Here is a 20,701-nt window from a genome sequence, read left to right as displayed (position 1 = left end):
TCCAACTACAACATAAAATGCAGGTCCCCCAAGTCCATCTTCCATCCAAGTTTGGTTGAAAAGCGACTTACGGTTGCGGAGTCAGGTGTCATAAGAGAGTCTTGCATGTAAACTTTAACATTGACCTAAAAATGACCTTTGACCTTACCATGTGACCTCCGACTGCATCATAACATGCAGGTCCCCCAAGTCCACGTACCACCCAAGTTTGGTTGAAAAGTGACTTACGGTTGCGGAGTTAGGTGTCATAAGAGAGTCTTGCATGTAAACTTTAACATTGACCTGAAAATGACCTTTGACCTTACCATGTGACCTCCGACTGCAGCATAACATGCAGGTCCTCCAAGTCCATCTAACATCCAAGTTTGGTTGAAAAGCGACTTCCGGTTGTGGAGTTATGTGACATTAGGTTTGTGACGGACGGACATTTGGATCCCTGAGTCTCGCCTTCACCTCTGGTGGGCGAGACAAAAAGCAAGAGAGATACGCTTGACATTATTCATATTTCGAGATGACATATTTATTCATATCATGATGACACTCTGCTTATTTCCTTATTTAAATGATGTTTAATATTCAATATTTTCTATATTCCTGAGTTAGTTGAGTTGCAATTATAAGTAATAAAATTACACTTAAATATATTACTTACAGTTTCAAATACATGCAGATTCATTTGAATTAAAATGAATCCAATGCAAATTAATCCACTTTCATTCATGAAATATGAACTTATTTAGTAAATGTGGTACATATAAAACAAGAAAATGGGAATATAAACAGTAAATTGAAAGATAGATTGAAAGAAAAGTACAAAATTATATTTTCAATTGTACTTCCCATTAAATTACTCAAAAAGATACATGCTTTACATGTAATTTAGAACATTAATCACAACCAAAAAAAGATGTAAATCCAAAAAAAATATGAAACAGCATAGAAACATTCTTCAAAAAAGAATATTAATCACAATCAATATATTAATCTATAATGTATAAAAGTGCAAAGAATCATAAATATGATGACAAATTACAATTAGAGGAAAATACAAAATTCAGCAATAAGAGGGAGAAAGTCATGTATTAAAAATATACATTATCACCAAAAAGACACCAATGCTTCATTCCGAAGTCAACAGATGTAGGGGGATGAAAGACATGATTGAAATAATTTTTTGGTCAGCATACACTGTTCTATAACATAAAAAAGAATTACCAAAGCCAATGAAAAAATAGACATGTAGGGACAATTTGAGAATAAAACTCCTGATTACCCTTCATAACCAATTTCCAAGAGCGAAACTATCACAGAAATCAATCTAGATACATATGATAAAAAGTGGGTTTAGAACATCAGCTCACCAAGCCTTGCTCACCTGTGAATATGTATTCATCTGTACACATGTATTTATCTGTATCACTGTTTCACAAATTAATGTAAAATATTAACCCTGTAATTCATGTATATATGTTAATCAATTCATTTTCATTGATACAATACAATCTCATCTAGAAATATAATACAAATATATGTATCATATCTCTAGATTAAAAATAAAGAATGAAATATAAACAAACTAAAGTATAAGTACAAAATTATATTTTCAATTGTACATTCCATTAGATTACACATAAAGGTATATTCTTCAATAAAGGACAATCACAACCAAATAAAAAATTATTAGTCTATGATGTATAAAAATTGAGATAAAAAATAAACATACATGTAAGCTGCATTTTGAGTTGATTGGAACACCATTATTAATCATTTACTGGCTACAAAGGAATTAAAAATCGTCACCAACAGAGCTGCCAAGTTTTAATGCACAATTTCAGTATTCTTCCACCTAACAATTAGTACTTTGGCAAAAAAATCTGCATTTTTCCACGTGGCCCCCAAAACCCCATTTCATTAGCGCGGCGCGGCTGGGCTATGGTGGCGGTTAGGCCACATTCCTGTCTTGTTTCCAACAGAGACAGAGGCAAGAAATAAAACGGTCTTTTGGAAAAATAAATTACTTCCCAAGGATATAAATTAAGGTGGATTACAAAAAAATTATGATCCCAGATCATAACTAGGACTCACATTTCCATGCTAATACAGAAGGTTACACAAGACAATCACAATATAAATGACTAACACGGACGTTACACAAGTCGCAAAATTGAAGTTTTATTTTTACCGTGTAAAAGTGTACTCCCATATATTGATTACCGAACAAAATACGGAAAATCAGTATTACTTGGCACATATGCATCAATGTTGGTTTGCTTTTTCATTGGGGTAGAGAGATTTTGAATTGACTGGTACACACAACATTTTGAGTTGCTTGGAATACCGCCATTCATAATTTACCAGCTAGAATGGACTACTGTTAACAATGCAGACTTGCTTTTGTCTGGAATAAAAAATTTACCAGTTAAAATCAATTATCACCAATGCTGATTCCCCTTTATCAGTGAATAGAAAAAAACTTTTAGTTGATTGGAAATACACCCATTAAATTTTGGTCAGCTACAATGGACTGCTGTCACAAATGATGGCATGCATTTATCAACCAGAGTCGACACTCCACATGAACAAAAGAAATAAGTGCCTATCCAGTTGAATTGATCTCATGTGCTTTAATCCTTTACTGAGTATTCTAACACTATATTTGTTTTCCTACTTTTCACATTCTGATTTATATTTAAAGTTGATCACCATCGTTTTATGGTTGGTGTCACCACCTTGGAACTTAATCTTGCAGTCTTAGATTTCATAATGCACAGGACAAAGAGACAAATATGGCCCTGCAATAATTTATGAATAATTTTGTCTTAACATTGATACATTATGACTGATAAACAAAAGTTGTCTGTAATAGGCAACCCTCGCAGTATACAATCACATGGGAGGGCTAAGAATTTTGAGAAATCACCTTAGAATCACAGCCAGTAAAGAGAGAATTTTGAGGACAGCAAGATAACTGAGGTGGACAGCGAAGACAATTGCCTTCATGGCCCTGGGTTTGATGCAAACCCTGGTGTGAGGTTAGATCCTGCCATGATTTTAGTTGTCACTCCAGAGGTAGGTCTGGATAGATTGTCCTGGTATCCTAGCATTGATGTACCCAACATCAGGGTCAGATATTGTCACATCCACAGCTTGATCTTCCCTAATAAAACATATAGAAACAAAAGAACAGTATAACAATATGAATATAATAGAGAAACAAAAGAACAGTATAACAATATGAATACAATTGAAGAAAAAGTTACACACATTCATAGTGTACATGGCTAGGTGATACCTTGAGTCCCATCCCTCTCATCAATATATGGTATTATTCTCCTCATAGTAAGAATGATGTATTACCACTGATTGTTTAAATGTAATCAAGAGATAAAGTTTCCATAGTTTCTGGTGGTTTAAATTGTGTCTCTGTTTGTCCTAAAGGAAACTATAAAGGTTATTCGATCCCAGTCTTAGCTCTTCAAATGTACATCCATAAACGACTTCCACATCCATATTAAAGAGAATCCATGCATGATAGTATCTAGAGTAAACCAATTTCAATTAGTTTTTAATTGATTCCCATTGGAACTCCAGCAAAATAATATGGAAACAAATAAGGATTCTTAACATCAGTTTTGAGGATTTATGGAAATTTCATGCATTCCTTGACAAAGATACATGTACACTGCTTATTAACTATAAGCAATTTACATGAGTGTGAATACCTATGAAACACAAGACATCATCAGGTACTGCAGGAGTAAACTTGTCTGTTGATTTCATGAAATTTACCAGATTGATATGAATATTCATGAGCTTATTACACCTGGATAAATCAAAATACTCTATTCGTATTTCGTAATGACCATCCCAGAGTCACTGATCCTACTTTGTGTATGCCATAGTACAAAGGCCATTTCATTATAAGAGGCCTAAAAGGTTGACCAATTTATATTTCCCTCTTGGCCTTGCCTGCAATATGAGTGAGAATTGAAATATTTAACTGAACGACGGACCCCAAGAGCAGGGAAGAATAAATTAGACCTAAGTGTGTCCAAGGAAAACTGAGGTGTTTATTAAAATGAGGTTTGTAATCACTTAGGATAAGAAGCAAAGTGATTAATTCATGGTGTTGAGTACACTGTGTTCAACAAATCTCAAGATAAAAGGTAAAAGAAAGTAGTTGCAGCAACCTATTATTTCATGAGAAAGTCTTCAAAATCAAGATTAAATGCCACCATATTATCATAGATCTAGTTCTGGTTAATTGTAATAAACTTATCGTTGTAAATCATGAAATCTTAGCTGAAAACCGATAATTATGATGATCACTAACACAAAAAGGCATATGGGGGACAGTGTATTGATATTATTTGGAAAAATATGCAACATTTTATGAAATTCCATGCTTATTTTGCTCATTTCTCAGCAATTACACATTTTTTTCCTGAGCCATTTGGCACATATTTTTTATTTATACAATACAAACATTTGGGTGGTCACTTTATTGGATTCTGTTCGAACTCGTTTTGAGATTGTTACAACTGGTAATTATTTATCTTTAATGAAGAGCAGCGGGTCAACGATAGGGGCATACTTGTGCACATGAAATACAAAATGCACAAATTCTCACAAAAGCCCAACTCCTCTCCTTAGTACCCCCTAACCACAAACATATAAGATCATCATTTCCATTGCATGAACACCCTAACCTCAGATAGCACTTACTGGTTTAGAAGGATTACTGCATAGGTGTGTTCATCTGGTAGCTGGAATGCAATGCTTAATACCTCTGTGTCTGAATCCACCGTGTGGTGTATACGATGAGAGTCAGGAACAATAAATTTGCTAAAAGAGAACATGGCAGAACAAAGATTCTAATTCATACACAAGATATATTGTTTTGTTCATACAAATGTATTATCAATTCTGATTCCTCTTATAATCTTTTGCATTACTACTTTAATTATTATATGTTAACTCTTTTATACCGCTGCAGGGGAATGGCAGCAATATGATACACTTATTCAATCAAGCTTCAATTTGTGTGGCAGACAGTGTTAAGACCTAAGCCCCGATACCTTGATTGCCTTGTCACATATTGCTAAAAATATAAAATCTTCATTACTTCAGATCTTGGTGAGGTAAGGTACATCCCTCCACATTTACATCTCTATTTCATGAGGAAAATTTCACAGAGAGAGCTACTCATTACAAGCCCTGAAAAAATGAATCTGTATGGGAAATATTGCACGGTACCAATTTGCAACTTCTTGAGATAACAAGAACAATGGGCCTTTGTATAACACCATCTATCAAAATACAAACTCTTTTGAGACACACTTATGATTTTCCTCCCAGCATTAGCTTGAGCTGCCATTACATTCAATTGTTTTCCTTCTATGGCCAATCATCAGTGCTGGCTTTATATATAGTCCACACTCTGCATGAATAGTAGTTTTTGTCTCACCTGCATAGCAGAGTGAGACTATAGGCGCCGCTTTTCCGACGGCGACGGCGACGGTGACGGCGGCGGCGACGGCGACGGCGGCGGCGGCGTCAACACCAAATCTTAACCTGAGGTTAAGTTTTTGAAATGACAGCATAACTTAGAAAGTATATGGACCTAGTTCATGAAACTTGGCCATAAGGTTAATCAAGTATTACTGAACATCCTGCCTGAGTTTCATGTCACATGACCAAGGTCAAAGGTCATTTAGGGTGATTGAACTTAGACCATGTTGGGGGAATCAACATCAAAATCTTAACCTAAGGTTAAGTTTTTGAAATGCCATCATAACTTAGAAAATATATGGACCTAGTTCATGAAACTTACACATAAGGTTAATCAAGTATCACTGAACATCCTGCATGAGTTTCACGTCACATGACCAAGGTCAAAGGTCATTTAGGGTCAATGAACTTTGGCCGAATTGGGGGTATCTGTTGAATTACCATCATAACTTTGAAAGTTTATGGATCTGATTCATGAAACTTGGACATAATAGTAATCAAGTATTACTGAACATCCTGTGCAAGTTTCAGGTCACATGATCAAGGTCAAAGGTCATTTAGGGTCAATGAACTTTGGCCAAATTGGGGTATTTGTTGAATTACAGCCATAAATTTGAAAGTGTGTTGGTCTAGTTCATAAAACTTGGACATAAGAGTAATCAAGTATCACTGAACATCCTGTGCGAGTTTCAGGTCACATGATCAAGGTCAAAGGTCATGTAAGGTCAAAGAACTTTGGCCACGTTGGGGGTATTTGTTGAATTGCCATCATATCTCTATAAGTGTATTGGTCTAGTTCATAAAACGTGGAAATACGAGTAACCAAGTATCACTGAACATCTTGTGCGAGTTATAGTAGTTTTCAAAATCAGCACTGCTGCTATATTGAATCGCGTGATGCAGGTGAGACGGCCAGAGGCATTCCACTTGTTTATGTATGTACCACTGGTCTCCTGTACATGGGACCTTCTTCAAATGACTTGTCACTGTTTTCTAGTTCATATGAAGAGAGATGTAATGCTATCTCATCCCCATGGCTGGAGCCGCAAACAACCGTAATTCCGAAGCTTCGTTATTCCGAAGGTTCGTTATTCCAAAGATTCATATTTCCGAAGGTTCGTAATTCCGAAGGTTCGTTACTCCGAAAACGAAATGAGGTTCGAAATTCTGAAGGTTCGTTAGTCCGAAAACGAAATGATTAACGAACCTTATTTCGTTTTCGGACTAACGAACCTTAGGAACAACGAACCTTATTTTGTTTTCGGATTAACGAACCTTCGGAACATCGAACCTTATTTCATTTTCGGATTAACGAACCTTCAGAATAACGAACCTTCGGAATAACGCCACAAATGTTCGGATTAACGAACCCTTTTACGTTTTCGGATTAACAAACATCGAGGTATAGGCAATTTACGTGTTTCGGAATTACGAACCTTCGGAATAAAGAACCTTCGGAATTACGAAGTGTAACCGGCTGGAGCACTTTGTTAATTGTAAGGACAAATTTAGCAAAATGAAGGGTTGGATGCAAAAAATAAGGTTGAAAATTTTATGGAAATTAATAATAAAAATAGTACATTTCTTAAAAACACATAACACCTTCAGGTCTCTATGCGCGATTGACTAAATCAAACATTCTGAAAGAGGTGGGTTTTTAATTGAACTTTGAATTTCTCAAGCTGGGTAATATTTCTTAATGTCGGTGGTAGAGAATTCCATAGTGCTGGTGCAGCTTTCTGGAAAGCCCGATCCCCATATGATTTGGTCTTGACAGTAATTACAGAGAGAAGATTTTGTGAGCCAGAACGGAGATTACGCTTGGGTTTATGAATCTGGACAAGTTCTTGAAGATAAGCAGGGGCAATACCATGAATACATTTGAATGTTAATATGAGAAGTTTATATTTGATCCTTGATCGAATGGGTAGCCAGTGAAGGTCAGATAAGATAGGGGTGATGTGTTCAAATTTTCCTTTTCGAGTTATAAGTCTTGCAGCAGAATTTTGGATGTGTTGTAATTTATCAAGAAGCGATTCCTGTATTCCGAATAGTAAACTATTATTATTATCTAAGTGACTTAAGATGAAGGCATGTACTAACTTTTCTGTTGTTTTCCTATCAAGAAATTTTCTCATTTTCCCAATTTTGTGTAACCCAATTGCAGCAGCCCTACAAATATTGTTAACATGGGACTTCATTCCTAGTTCATTCTCGACAATTACCCCTAGATCCCGTGCCTTGGAGACTGGCTGAATGATAGAACCAGCAACATTCAGAGTTGAGACATCATATGAGTTCCTGTTGTTGTTAATTGCTGCTCACCTTAGACTGTTATTAAAAACTTATCGTTGACCACACTCCCTTTAAAAAAAAAATCCAACAACTCAGCCTAGTTTAAAATAAAACAGTGCCAATGCATAAGTTACTATATTGGAAACTACCATGGTAACAATGCTCAACAGCCAATCATAATTCAAGGATTCTATAATAGTTTCAATTGGATGTGAAAGTTACCATAATAGTATACAAATATTCAATGTTGATGAGTGCGATCGTTCCGAATATTGCATGAGTGTGCAAGTTAAAACAGTCTATTCAACGACGCGAAGCGGAGTTGAATAGACCTTTTCAACTTGCAACGAATGTAATATTCGGAACGTCGCACGAATACAACATTGAATATTTGTTTTATACAACACCGATAGCGTACAGTTTAGACTAGATCTAGATAGGCTAGATCTATAGGTCTAGTCTATGACTAACGCGCGTTAGGTCTTATTTTGCTTACAATGTTGTCTTTTGAGCGTCGAGTAGATTTACTCCAGTAATCCCAGGAGAGTCAAGTACATTCAACATAGATCCATAAAGTCATAGATCCATGAAATCCAATTTGTGAACGAATTCCATAAAATCCAGAAGAAAATCCAAACGGTAAGCAGCCGCACCCTGGGAATAATTAGCTTAGCAACGTACGTACGCGCATTGTGTTCAGCTTAGCAACGTGTATGCGCAGTGCTACGTACATCGGTCAGAGATAGGATAACGTGATTACGTATATGCGCGTATACCGTTAATTCACTTAACGTGTACGGGGCATGTCCATGGGTTCAGTGTGCCCAGTGATCTTGCAGTGCTGGCTCATTTACTTCAGCGTGCTATAGTCGACTATAGCACGAGCGTGCAATAGTCGACTATAGCACGGCTAGCGTATCTTAGCGTGCTATAGCTGATTCCTCTGAATGTCATGTGACACGCTTTCATCCAATCAGCTGTCAAGGATCTATCCATGTGTTGTATAATAGCTTTTATGCAACAGGGTCCAGCACAGTGTACTATACATACCTGAAGTGTCCAAGGTGATAAAATGTGGGTTGTTTGTAGAAGACATCTTTCTCTGCATCCACAATGATAGGAGCATTGAGGAAATTTCCAATGAAGGTTGGTCCACCTTGAAGATTAAGAGCCATGTTCCAATCAACCCAACCTGACACCCAATGGTTCATGTTCTGGTAGAAAAACAAAATCATTTTCATATATATAAATAAATAGTTATCTTAATAAACAAATATTCATTCCGAGCTAGGATAGTTCCATTTTTATTCACAATGTAATCTAGAGGAGGGGTTTCTTTAAATCATACGAATATGGGGACTGGTAATAAAGGAAATGTCATTTTAATATTGTACAACTGCTTCAATTATTTTTTACAAACGATTGTCGTGAATTAGCGCTCAAGAGTAAACTTTTGAAATCTTATACGGATATAGCCACAATTTTCTTGATCATCAAACAGTCTTGTAGATGAAAGAACTTTGAGAAGGTATGGAATCACTCATGTGTCATCACTCAACATCATGAGCTAGGAACAGGCCATCCAACATGGTAAATTGCTATATCCGCTTTGTCTACTTTCCATTTCATCTCATCCACCATAGTTTAATCCTAGTTCATCTACAAACTTTTTGATCTCACTACCATTTAGCCTATTTACCATTTTGTCTTCATAAATTTAACTCTTTGTGCGCTGGGCCACAGACCCCTCTGTGCTGAATGATTTTGAGGGAGGGAAAAAATGAAGTGTTTGAGCGTGAAATGCGAAGTTCATACGGCACTGAGTGTGCATTGGTGCGAAGAACGCATGGAAAAGGGTTAATAAGTAATGAAGGTGAAGTGTAAATTAGACCAACTGGGCAACAGACTAAATGAGAATTAGACTAAGTGGTATGTGTTATCAAACTATCTGAGAAACAGACCAACTGTTTCTATACCAAGTGAGTATAAACCTTCAATACTGACCTCAATGATACTCTGACTGTAGCCCTGACCTTGCGCCCAGGTGCCAAGGATGGGCGGCCCTCCATAGCAGGCCTCTGTGTAGAGCATAAAGTAATCTGGGTAGTACATGTGCGTCAGGTCTAGCTTGAGAAGAGGAATGTCCTTATCCCAATACCAATGGATACCTATACCCGAGACATAGGCCTTGGCATCGTCATCAGACAGTACCTATAGGTAAAGAGAGGGGGGGGGGCTGACTTTGATAAATTAAATCAAATTTAAGCACTTTAATTTGCCAAACCGAGATAGTATAGACTCGTCATAAGATCATCAGGCTCACAGGAACATTCCTCCAGGGAACCATGCGGGTAAGAAGAGGCAGAAGAAAGAAATACTGGATAATATCCAGGAGAGGATAAGCTCTATGCTAAGTGACACTGCAAGGAAGGCAGAGGAACAAGAAGGATAGCAAAATTGGTTTCAGGTCATCTGGTGCCCCTCCTAAACTTACAACATGTGGTCAACCAGGAATTTGAAACCTTTGATCATCCCCTGCCATATTGTTCTTTTCTCACACCCGGAATGGCAAGTTGTGTTTTTGTATTCCCCCTAAAACGTAGATTCACACATACATAGTATACCAGATACAGCAAAGGCCTCAGTGTGGGTAAACATGTACCAAACGATCAAATCACTCATACAACAATTAGCTGTTCTGGTAATTGTTTTTTTTTATCTTGCCAAAGCTATTGGCAGCTGTCCAGAAAAGCATACAGTAATTTCATTTCCATTTTTAATGAACAATTTTACCTGACCATATTTGGTATGTAGGTACCCTAAGAATAAGTCATGGCATATATACTCACAACTTCAGGCCATCCAGGTAATTCAAATCTCTGATCATCAAGCATCATTATCTTGAGGTCTTCGAAACCATTGGTGTGTAAAGTAGGTCCAAGGTCAAGCTTGATGAAATCCCTTTCCATCTCAGGGGTGAAAAAACAGGATGGAATATGGTAATCCTTGATTCCTCCTGCCATCGGTTCATTCTCCACCGTCACACCCCAGAAAGTCACGTTGTGCTTACCGTATTCCTGGAGAAACCTAATTCAAATAAACTGCATCTATTAGGAGTTACTTTCTGTTACTTTCATATTCACTGATACATCGCATATTTAAATTCAACAATTATCTATATATCATCTTCAAAATGCAAAAAATATCTTTATTACTTATGTGATATTGGACAATAAATCTGGATCTTGATCCTTACCTAAATCTACATTTAGATGTAGTTATTGACCTGAATCATAATCTAATGTACGAGCAATTGGGCATTATTTCATACATGTGCCTTCAATGTTTAAAAGTGTATAAAGCTATGTAGCAACAATGTATTGACAAACAATTACCAAATTGTAAATCGAAAACTATTCTGAGCACAGCCAAGTATTTTCATATCAAAAAAGAAATTACAAGAAAAACAAGAAATTACGATGCTTTTTATCTAGTTTCCAGCCTTGAGGAAACAAATCTTGTGTGTATTAATGTTACTGAGATAACTCAGAATCATCCGAATTCGCAACAGCACAAATGTATTTCTCAAAACTTCTAAATTCCTACCTGACAAAATAGTTTGCCCAAGTTTTGAAGTATTTTTCCCCGGGATTGCCAATGATCTGACCTGCTCCATGGTAATCATTATTGGTCTTCATCCACTCAGGAGGGGACCAGGGGCTCCCATAGAACTTGATATCACGACCAGACATATTCATCGCTTCTTGAAGAAAAGGGATCTGAAGACATAAAGTTTTTAAAAAATCACAATAAAATATGAAAGGTACCTTTCAAGTTTTGGTGTTGATACTATTATTCATCTCAGAAGCACAATTTCAATTGCTTAATACCAAACTCCAACATTGATTCGAATCACTTTATTGACATCTCAACCTCTTGTGAGATTAGTCTTAATAATCAGACCAGGTTCATTTTAAATTTTGTACTATTACAATTCTTGAAAATCTTAATTCAATGAATAACACTGGTAGAATATTTTATGCAACTGCTCTAAATTGAACCTCCAATGAAACTAGTTTTTGTTTTACAGCTGATTACTGCACATGGGCAGAGGGATGTCGGGAGTTGTTTTTCAAATTAATTTAGGGGGCTATTTTAAAAAAGGCTAAGAAAATAGAGCAAGAAAGGCAGACATGAAAATTATCTTTCCACAATTTAATGTCATTTTTATTTTAGATTAATATACCAAACAATAAAGAAGAACAAAATCAGTGTGTGTTAACCCCAAAATGGCCGGGGGGGGGGTTGAATCAACCCCCCCTCAACATTTTCTGCGATCATTCCGCCGCGCGAAATTTTTTGACCGCGCCACTCGCAGAGTTTATACTTTTAAGTCTCGCGCATCTTTTGAGACCAAATTTACGACGCCCGAGTACGCGGTTCCGCAATTACGCAACATTTTGTAAGTGCATGTCAGACCAAAAATTGTTCCAAAACGTGATTTTGTGTACAAAGTCAATGCAAATTGAGTTTTCTCATCTTATTCATAAAGATATGATTATTTTTACTTTAAACAGCTGAAAGCAATTGATTTTAGCATAATTATGCTTCAAAAAGGTTGTGCAATAAATCTGGTGAAAAAAACAAAGAAAAACAAAAGGTTGAAAAACAAGGAAATACATAAGAAATTCATAAAACAAAAAAAAACATAAGAAATTGATTTCCAAACCGAAGTTTTTTTCAATTGCCATTGTTAAGAATGCTACAAAGAATATTTTTACCAAAAATTAGCATTCTAGGAGCTTTATTTAGTGAATTAGAGCGAAAAGTATGATTTATGCATAAATTAGCATAATTAATTCATATAAAATAAAATCTCATTATTTTGGAAAATTTTACCATACAGCCTTGTAGATTACATCGCACACTACCAGCATGCAAACTTTTGCGGCGCTCGCGCGATCGGCGGCCGAGATCTCAGGGGGGGTTGAATCAACCCCCCCCCCCCCGGCCACAGAACAGCCAAAAAAGCCCGGCCTAGTTAGGGTTAAGAATGCAAAATATTGGATTAAATGGTGAAGAGTACTACCAGTACAATCGAATAGGCGATGTTTCTTTTATTCATGTAGAGTCTTAACCAAAGTCAACAGAAATGAGTTCGGCAAAAAACACTGGATAAGGTAAGGAAAATGAAATATCCAACCTTGTAACTGAGATCCTCTTTAGCTAGTGAAAAGTTGAGAAGATTAAAGTCCCCTGGGTGATCATCATAAGTGTAGTAATGAGTAGATAGATCAGTACAACCAATGGGAACACGGCTTACAGTATACTCAATACCTGGATATGATATAATCATAGAAGATGTTCCTAGTAAGGTGTTGGCAAATCTTTTGAATGATTTTTTTAAACAAAAGATAATCCCTTCATAAATAGATTATTTTTAATATGGAAATTATACAGAGCTCTGATTGAACAATGATATCAATAATAAAAATAATAAATATTTATGCAAATCAATATGATATTACACCTTTTTGTATGAGTTAAAAAGGGCTGAATTCTTATTTCCCCATGGTAGCCATTTCAGCTCTTATGAACTGTTCTCCAAGCAAGCCTGCATAACATAATTTTTTACTACCCTTCGCAATTCTAATATGTCAGGCACCTGACAAGAAGGCAGAAGGTCCCATTTAAAGCCTTTTGTGTGACTAGGCCAGGGATCGAACCCATGACCTTCATGAGACAGACACTCTACCACTGAGCCAACATGTCCGGGTAAGTAAAGGTTCATCATTATAAAACGTAAAATGAGCCTTAATTCTCTACCACTGTGGAATAAAGATGAAAGAAATACTTGGTATGGATTTTACAAATAAATATAAACAAATCTAGCTATTTTCTTCTGAGAGAGTGAAACATTGTTTGCAACGTATAGGTCCTGCAAAGCTATTTGCAAAAATAACCTAAAAATAATTATAATACTCAGCAGTGCGTAAATATCTGAACACAAGTCAAGTCTAACGAAAAATCAATGACCAGAGGAATAGAGATTTGTGTGACAGAATTAACTCACATTTCTATGAGATGTACTTTAGGTTTGTAATGATTTTGTGAAATTCACTCCAGGTTCCTACCATTTGGGGAGAAGTATGACTTGATGAGGTTCTGTCTGCTACTTTGAGAGAGGTTGAATGCATTGATTGCTGCAGCATCAGTAGTAGCTCCTCCAAACCCAATCACTGACTGGTATATGGTGGATTTATCAATCTTGATCGTAATGGCTGAACCTGAAGGATAATTGAATCATTAAAAGAAATTTCTTTTTTACAAGTGGGAATTTCTATGTTTCCGAGTAGGACAAACACTATCTACTTTTTTGGTACAATCAAATAACATCCACACATATGTACGCCTACACATTCTTGGCTGAGCATTTCACTAACATTTGGCAGATCTGACAATTTTCCTTGATCTTGTGTGACTGTGTGCAGTATTTTGGGTTTTTCGAATGTGTACCACTTTTATTCATATCTTGGGACCAACCTTTATGATCACCATCTGGAAAGTCATGATTCTGAGCTCAACCCTGTGATCACAAAATTGTTTTTACTAAAACAGTATGTAACAGGATTATTGATGCACTGCATAATTCCAATTAAAACATTTTGAAGCATAAAGGAAACAACTAATAACATTTAGAGCCGTGTTTGTGTTACACATGTACATGAGACTGAAAACCAAGGTTTGTTTCAATCAAGAACTTGGCAAGAGAGTGTGGATGCATCACAATCACGAGTCACTTTTAAGTTCATAAACATTGCAAGCAGTATGTTAAATAGTTACTAGAATTTATCTATGTTTTCAAGTAATCTGTGATTATATCTCTTTAATGTTGCATGCATGGCCAGTTTCCCCATGATGCAACACATAAAGGATGCTATATAATTATACTGTTGATATATTGCAAACAATGATCAAAATCAATTTTATCATGTACTTTACACTGATAAATATGTGTGCTACATGTATATCTAGATTTCTTAAAGGGATGGTCCGGGCTTAAAGCATTTATAGCTTAATAAATAGAGTAGAATTCACTGAGCAAAATGCCGAAAATTTCATCAAAATCGGATAACAAATAACAAAGTTATTGAAATTTAAAGTTTAGCAATATTTTGTGAAAACAGTCGTCATGAATATTCATTAGATGAGCTGATGATGTCACATCCCCACTTGTTCTTTTGTATTTTATTATATGAAATTAGGTTTATTCAAATTTTTTCCTCCAAGAACTAGAAAAATTGGATTGACAACTGATTTAGTGCATTAGATATTTAATGCTGCAACTTATTTCATTATAAGGGAGATATATTATTCACACAAGTATGAAATAATGAAAAAAATTATGATTTTATGTAATAACGTAAGAAAACGGAAAGTGGGGATGTGACATCATCAGCCTACCTAATGAATATTCATGACAACTGTTTTCACAAAATATTGCTAAACTTTAAATTTCAATAACTTTACTATTTGTTCGATTTTGATGAAATTGTTGGCATTTTGCTCAGTGAATTCTACTCTATGCATTCAGACATAAATATTTTCAGCCCGGACCATCCCTTTAAGTAAATAAGGTCTGTTATTGAACTTCAGCTCTAATCTTGAATAGTTGACCTGTGCACTTTTATCATGTACACAGATATGTACAGTATAAGGACCATGACTCATGCAATGCAAAAGATCAAAGTATTTTCAATAGCTGAATCCTTGAACATTTGATAAGAAATATCTAGATAAAAACTCATGACCTACCATTGTGCATACTACTTAGTTTACACTACAGACACGGTAAACTTAGATTGATTTGTATTGATGCTACTTTATACTTACTATCTAGAATTTGAGGTTGCCTGCTAGATATCTGGGGCGGTATTCTGAACATTGCCTTTTCTCCACATTTTGTCTTTTCTCAGAGATATGACAAAGTTGGTATTCTGGTGGTGGATGTCATAACTTTTGTCACATTGTCATAAAATTTTGCCTCTTCTCTTTAGCACGCACCAAAAATATGCGGCTTTAAACGCGCATAATCCTTTTATACAAGCGAAAGATATGACAGGGAGGTAGCAGTCATATCTTTTAGTACCAAATATTCCAGTACCCTGTCGACTTAATGTCAAGCATATAATGATAATCGATTGTGGTATTAGTTTCACTCATCATCCATGACAATTTTCAAAAATATTTTTTTTCATGCTGCAACTAGTTAGGCCCTAAATATTAATTCCTCCCTTTTTTTCTCTGTTTTCTTTCTATTTTTATTTCTCTTCTAAAATCCTTCACAGCTCCGTCTCTCTATATATCAATATACGAGTAGTTGCGCAATGCCAGCTACTGTACTGTACACCCTACCTCTACCTGCCACAGGGCCTTCCTATTGGTTAGAAGGGCTCCTACTGGGAACTATCGATGATATTGATTGGTTTGCTTCCGAAAAGATGGGCGGTAACTCAGAGAGATATGACAGGGAAAAGACAATGTTCAGAATACCGATTTGTGACAATCATAGCAGTGTCACATCTCGGAGAGAAATGACAAAAGTTATGGCAGTGTTCCAGAATACCACCCCAGGAGTCAAATCACGATAAAGTGGTCTGAACTTTTAGACAAAAGAGGTAAATTGGGATAATGTACTAATTTCCAGCTATCCAAACCAAACCAAGGTGTAACTTTACTTGTCAGATCCAGTTGGTGATTAAGGTGTTGATAAGGGTCTGTCCTTACAGACTGTCAATATGTGGCTCAATCTCAAGGATAGGGCAACCTCTATCACAATACAAACAATAGGTCACGAAGTTAATGTCACATTGTTCAAGACCCCTGTTACATCTGAAAGTTTCCTACCCCAGACCCGACCGAGTCCACTTGCAACCTTGACTGGATTAGCTTCGCGAACGGACAGTCCGAAATGTGGTCTGTTTAAATCACAGCGTTCATTCCCTCCCCTATCGGTACGGTTTCGAGCGGTATCCGATTGCTGACACCAAAGGGCGCTCTCGATCTAGGCTCTGAATAATTTGCGCGCGCTAATTAAAGTTGTTTACATTTCGTTACACTCGTTGGCTGCTGCACAGAAATGACAGGGTAGGACATGAGCCGATCATTTCCAGAGAGTCGAAACGACTCCTTACCTTTATTCAATTCAATTCAATTCAATTCATTTATTCTTTTCCATTAAAAAACAACAAAATATGTACATTTGAAATACACATATATATACAAAAATAGATCAAATACATAAGCATAGTAAATTAATATTGTAAGTAATAAAAATAAATGGAAAATGGAACACCTGTAGAAAGCTTTTTTAAAAAAGCTTGTAAATGGCAGGAGTCCAAAAGTTAACAAAATACAAATATAATAATGATAACAATATTAGATGGCGCATGTATTTGAATTCAACGTCTTGCCCCCCTATCCCACCTGCCCCCTGTCCCCACCCCCCTATCCCCACCTGCCCCCTGTCCCCATCCCCCCTATCCCACCCCCCTACCCCCATCTCTCTCTCAGGTAGAATTCAAAATTAATATAGGCTAAAATCTAAATTGAATACAATTAATATGACAACAAATAAACTTTAAGATTTTTTTTGAAAGTATTCAAAAAGACATTCTCCGTAATCGAAGTTGGTAATGAGTTCCATACTGTGGGCCCTGTATATCTAACTGTTTTTTGCATATACTGCTTATCAATATTCCAGATATGTAATTTTTTACTATTTCCAGTGTTATATTTGTGAATCATAGAATTAGTTTCAAACATATTGGCAAGAGGAGGCAAAACGGTTCCTTTGATACACTTGAATACAAAAATGGCAATTTGATAAGTGTTCAATTTATAAATATCTAATGCTGATGATCCCAGCAGTCGTTGAAGATATGATCGACTTGAAAAGGATACGTTTAAAATGCTTCCTTCTTTCCACTCAAATCAAAGACTTTATCAATCACAATTCACATGTCGCATAACATTCGAAGAACAATGGGGCTGGGGAGGGGATAGCGCGCGCTATGACGTAATTTGACAGCTGGCGAACGGACAGAGATAGGTTCGAAAGCTTGTGCGCGTTTACATCTACGAATCGGTGGACCGGCCCGATACCTACCCGAGACTACATGTACCTCTGGATGTGGTCTCGGGTAGGTTCGCTAAAAAGTGGCCCGAGGTAGGTTTGGAATGTTTACATCTGATTTCTTTCCGACCCGAGGTAGGGAATCTCTCAGATGTAACAGGGGTCTTAGACTCTCATAGAAGGTGAAGAATATATTTATTAGCTTTGTAAAATAAAAAAAAAAAGAAAAGAAAACCTCAATATATCTCTGCAAAAGGCATTTTTAATTTTGAAATTACATACAATGTACTCACTAATAATGTACATGTATAACAGCTGTACTCTGACCCATCCCCTCCCCCCCCCCCCCCCCCCCCCCCCCCCCCCCCCGTGTAGGGTTACCCCTATCCCTTTTCCCTGTCCATTAAAATTCAAATCAAGGATAAACTCTGCAAGGAACATCATCTTCGAGAGTATGAGCCCTGGTGGGTGTTTCATAAAGCTGTTCTTAAGATACGAATGACTTTACGCACGACTGGTGATCCTTTCTTGTGCTATGTGATATCCCTATGTAATTGAGTTATGACCTATAAAGAACATGTTCCAGTCGTGCGTAAAGTCGTTCGTAACTTTACGAACAGCTTTATGAAACACCCACCAGGATTGAAACACATCGAGATGACCATATCTTATCTATTTTCTGAAACTGACCTGAAGAGTTGGATGACTTTGAGATTGGATACGTCCTCTTTGCGAGACGATCTCCTGTTGTATTACTAGAGGTATAGACCGTATAGAAGCCAGACTGAAGTGGCTCATAGTTGTCTACCGTGTCACAGTAGGTGGAGTTACAAACACATACAAAAGTATCCCCTCCTGGAAAGCGCTGTTCATGACATGGTGTGGCAGCTACAGAGGAAATGGGTCAGAGAAAAATCAAAGCCAAAGTTGTCCAACAGAGCATAAATTTCTTTAAAATCACGATGAAACATTTATTTTGCATTAATTTCTCTATTTGATTGTCTATAGGTTAACCCTCTTAGCTCAACTATAAAAAGGGGTCCTGATTCATGCACCTGCAATAGTGTCCTGAGACTTCACTGTATATAAGGACTCAGAACACAGTGAAATAAAAGAAATTAGGTTAATAACCAATTAAAACAGTTGTGTTTCTGCCTAATTGAATAATCACACTTGCTTTATAATAAGAATCAAATAAATACTCAATATTCAACAAGGAAAAGAGAATCAGTGTTGGAAGTAAAAGGTAACTCAAAAATTTTATATTCAACTTGGATTTAATTTTGTTTGCTGAACAGTTCTGCGTGAATTTGATTGAAAAAAATCTCCTTAAAAAATCTACTCACCTTTGCAAAAAGATAAATGTAGAGTTAGTAGAAGCAGGATACAAGTGGTTGTAATACAGGGACAAGATTCCATGGTGAAGACACAGGGTCTGAAAAGCAAGTGCTGAAGGAAAAAAAAAAGAATATCAGATGAATGAAAGAGTGTCAGAATGCAGAAAAGCTAATGATGATGAAGAGAAAATGAATAAGGAAAAGGCAAGTCGTCAAGAAATCATAAAGTATTACTATCATGAAAGAAGAAGAAGTAATAAGATTAATAAAAAAAGATGATAAAGGTAAAAACAAAGACAGAGGAGAAAAATAAATAAAACAAGAAAGAAAAGGAAGCAGAAGAAGAATCAATATTCAAAATTAAAAATATTTTTTATTTTGTTATGTCACGGACGTCGGTTTTACCTTTACCCGTGGTCATTGGGTTTAGCGGACTCTGTAAACACGTAGTGTCGACTGTTGGGGCAAAAAGTATCCTTTTTATAAAAAAGGTTAGGCTTTATAAAACATTTTAGTCTTTTTTATACCCTCGCAAATTGACCCTAAGGCTAAACATGTAGCTTTCCTAGCGAAATAGACACCCTTTTTTCATTATTTTAGATTAATTTTTTTTGACACCCTTTTAGTTTTATTACGTTACGTATGTAACGTGCCCTATCTTGAAAAAGACATCCTTTTTTCGAGTTTTTTGGGGTCACGCATGGTATCCACTCGTCAATGTAAGTGCCCCCCCCCCCCCCGGTTTAGTCAGCTCAGTCTACTCACATTGATTCACAGTGCAGTGTCTGTCATCACTGACTCAGAGTTAGAGTCAATCTCAGAGAAATAGAAGAACAGAATGTCAGTGTCACAGTCAGTCTCACTCTCAGCTCAGCAGACACCAAATTTCGTCTTCGAAAGGCAAGATTACGTATCACCCTGCTGGTATAACGAAAAGGTATTAGTCGAAGTCTGTATACAACAACTAGCCCGAAACAGATTTGCGACAGAGTAGGCCGACATGAAATACAATCAATCGTCGAGAATAAGAGCGTTTGTCAAATGAATTACGTTGCGTTGTCAATTCAGTGCGCCAGACGTCGGCAGTATTCTTACATAACTCTATTGACTACATGGTCACATGACAAGCCCGCGCCCGTCGAGTGATTTGCGGGAAATTCCCTGCGCGCGTTCGAATTCGGCTCACGGGCGCTCGCTCTGTTGAAGAGCAGCGCAGAGTGAAGAAGTCAGTGAATTATGAAGAAAGATCGAGGAATCAGCCTGGCTGGATCTAAGGCCCGGGAGGGGGAGGGGGATCTGTCGACTAGGGGAAAGGGAGGGGGTCTCGATCGTACTCTCGAAAAGCTAAAGTACTAATCTTTCATATTTTCTCTGCTATTTTTTCCCTTATAGCCAAGTGCATATAATGTAGGCCCTATATATT

The 20,701-nt window shown here is 36.7% G+C and overlaps 1 protein-coding gene across 1 annotated transcript; it reads right to left on the bottom strand.

Moving 5' to 3' along the window:
• Positions 1–1,707: 1,707 nt before the first annotated feature.
• Positions 1,708–20,497, bottom strand: LOC129260978 (lysosomal acid glucosylceramidase-like). The gene is made up of 11 exons (XM_054898997.2): positions 20,044–20,497; positions 19,288–19,390; positions 18,632–18,829; positions 13,941–14,093; positions 13,010–13,143; positions 11,413–11,585; positions 10,656–10,893; positions 9,811–10,017; positions 8,857–9,020; positions 4,726–4,845; positions 1,708–3,157 (listed from the first exon to the last, which is right to left on the bottom strand). The coding sequence occupies exons 2-11, from the start codon at positions 19,358–19,360 to the stop codon at positions 3,052–3,054; spliced, it is 1,566 nt and encodes a 521-aa protein (XP_054754972.2). The 5' UTR covers positions 19,361–19,390; positions 20,044–20,497; the 3' UTR covers positions 1,708–3,051.
• Between the last annotated feature and the right edge of the window lie 204 nt (positions 20,498–20,701).

Source organism: Lytechinus pictus, unplaced genomic scaffold, assembly GCF_037042905.1.
Source record: "Lytechinus pictus isolate F3 Inbred unplaced genomic scaffold, Lp3.0 scaffold_19, whole genome shotgun sequence".
Classification (NCBI taxonomy): domain Eukaryota; kingdom Metazoa; phylum Echinodermata; class Echinoidea; order Temnopleuroida; family Toxopneustidae; genus Lytechinus; species Lytechinus pictus.
This window is presented reverse-complemented; position numbering and strand designations above follow the sequence as displayed.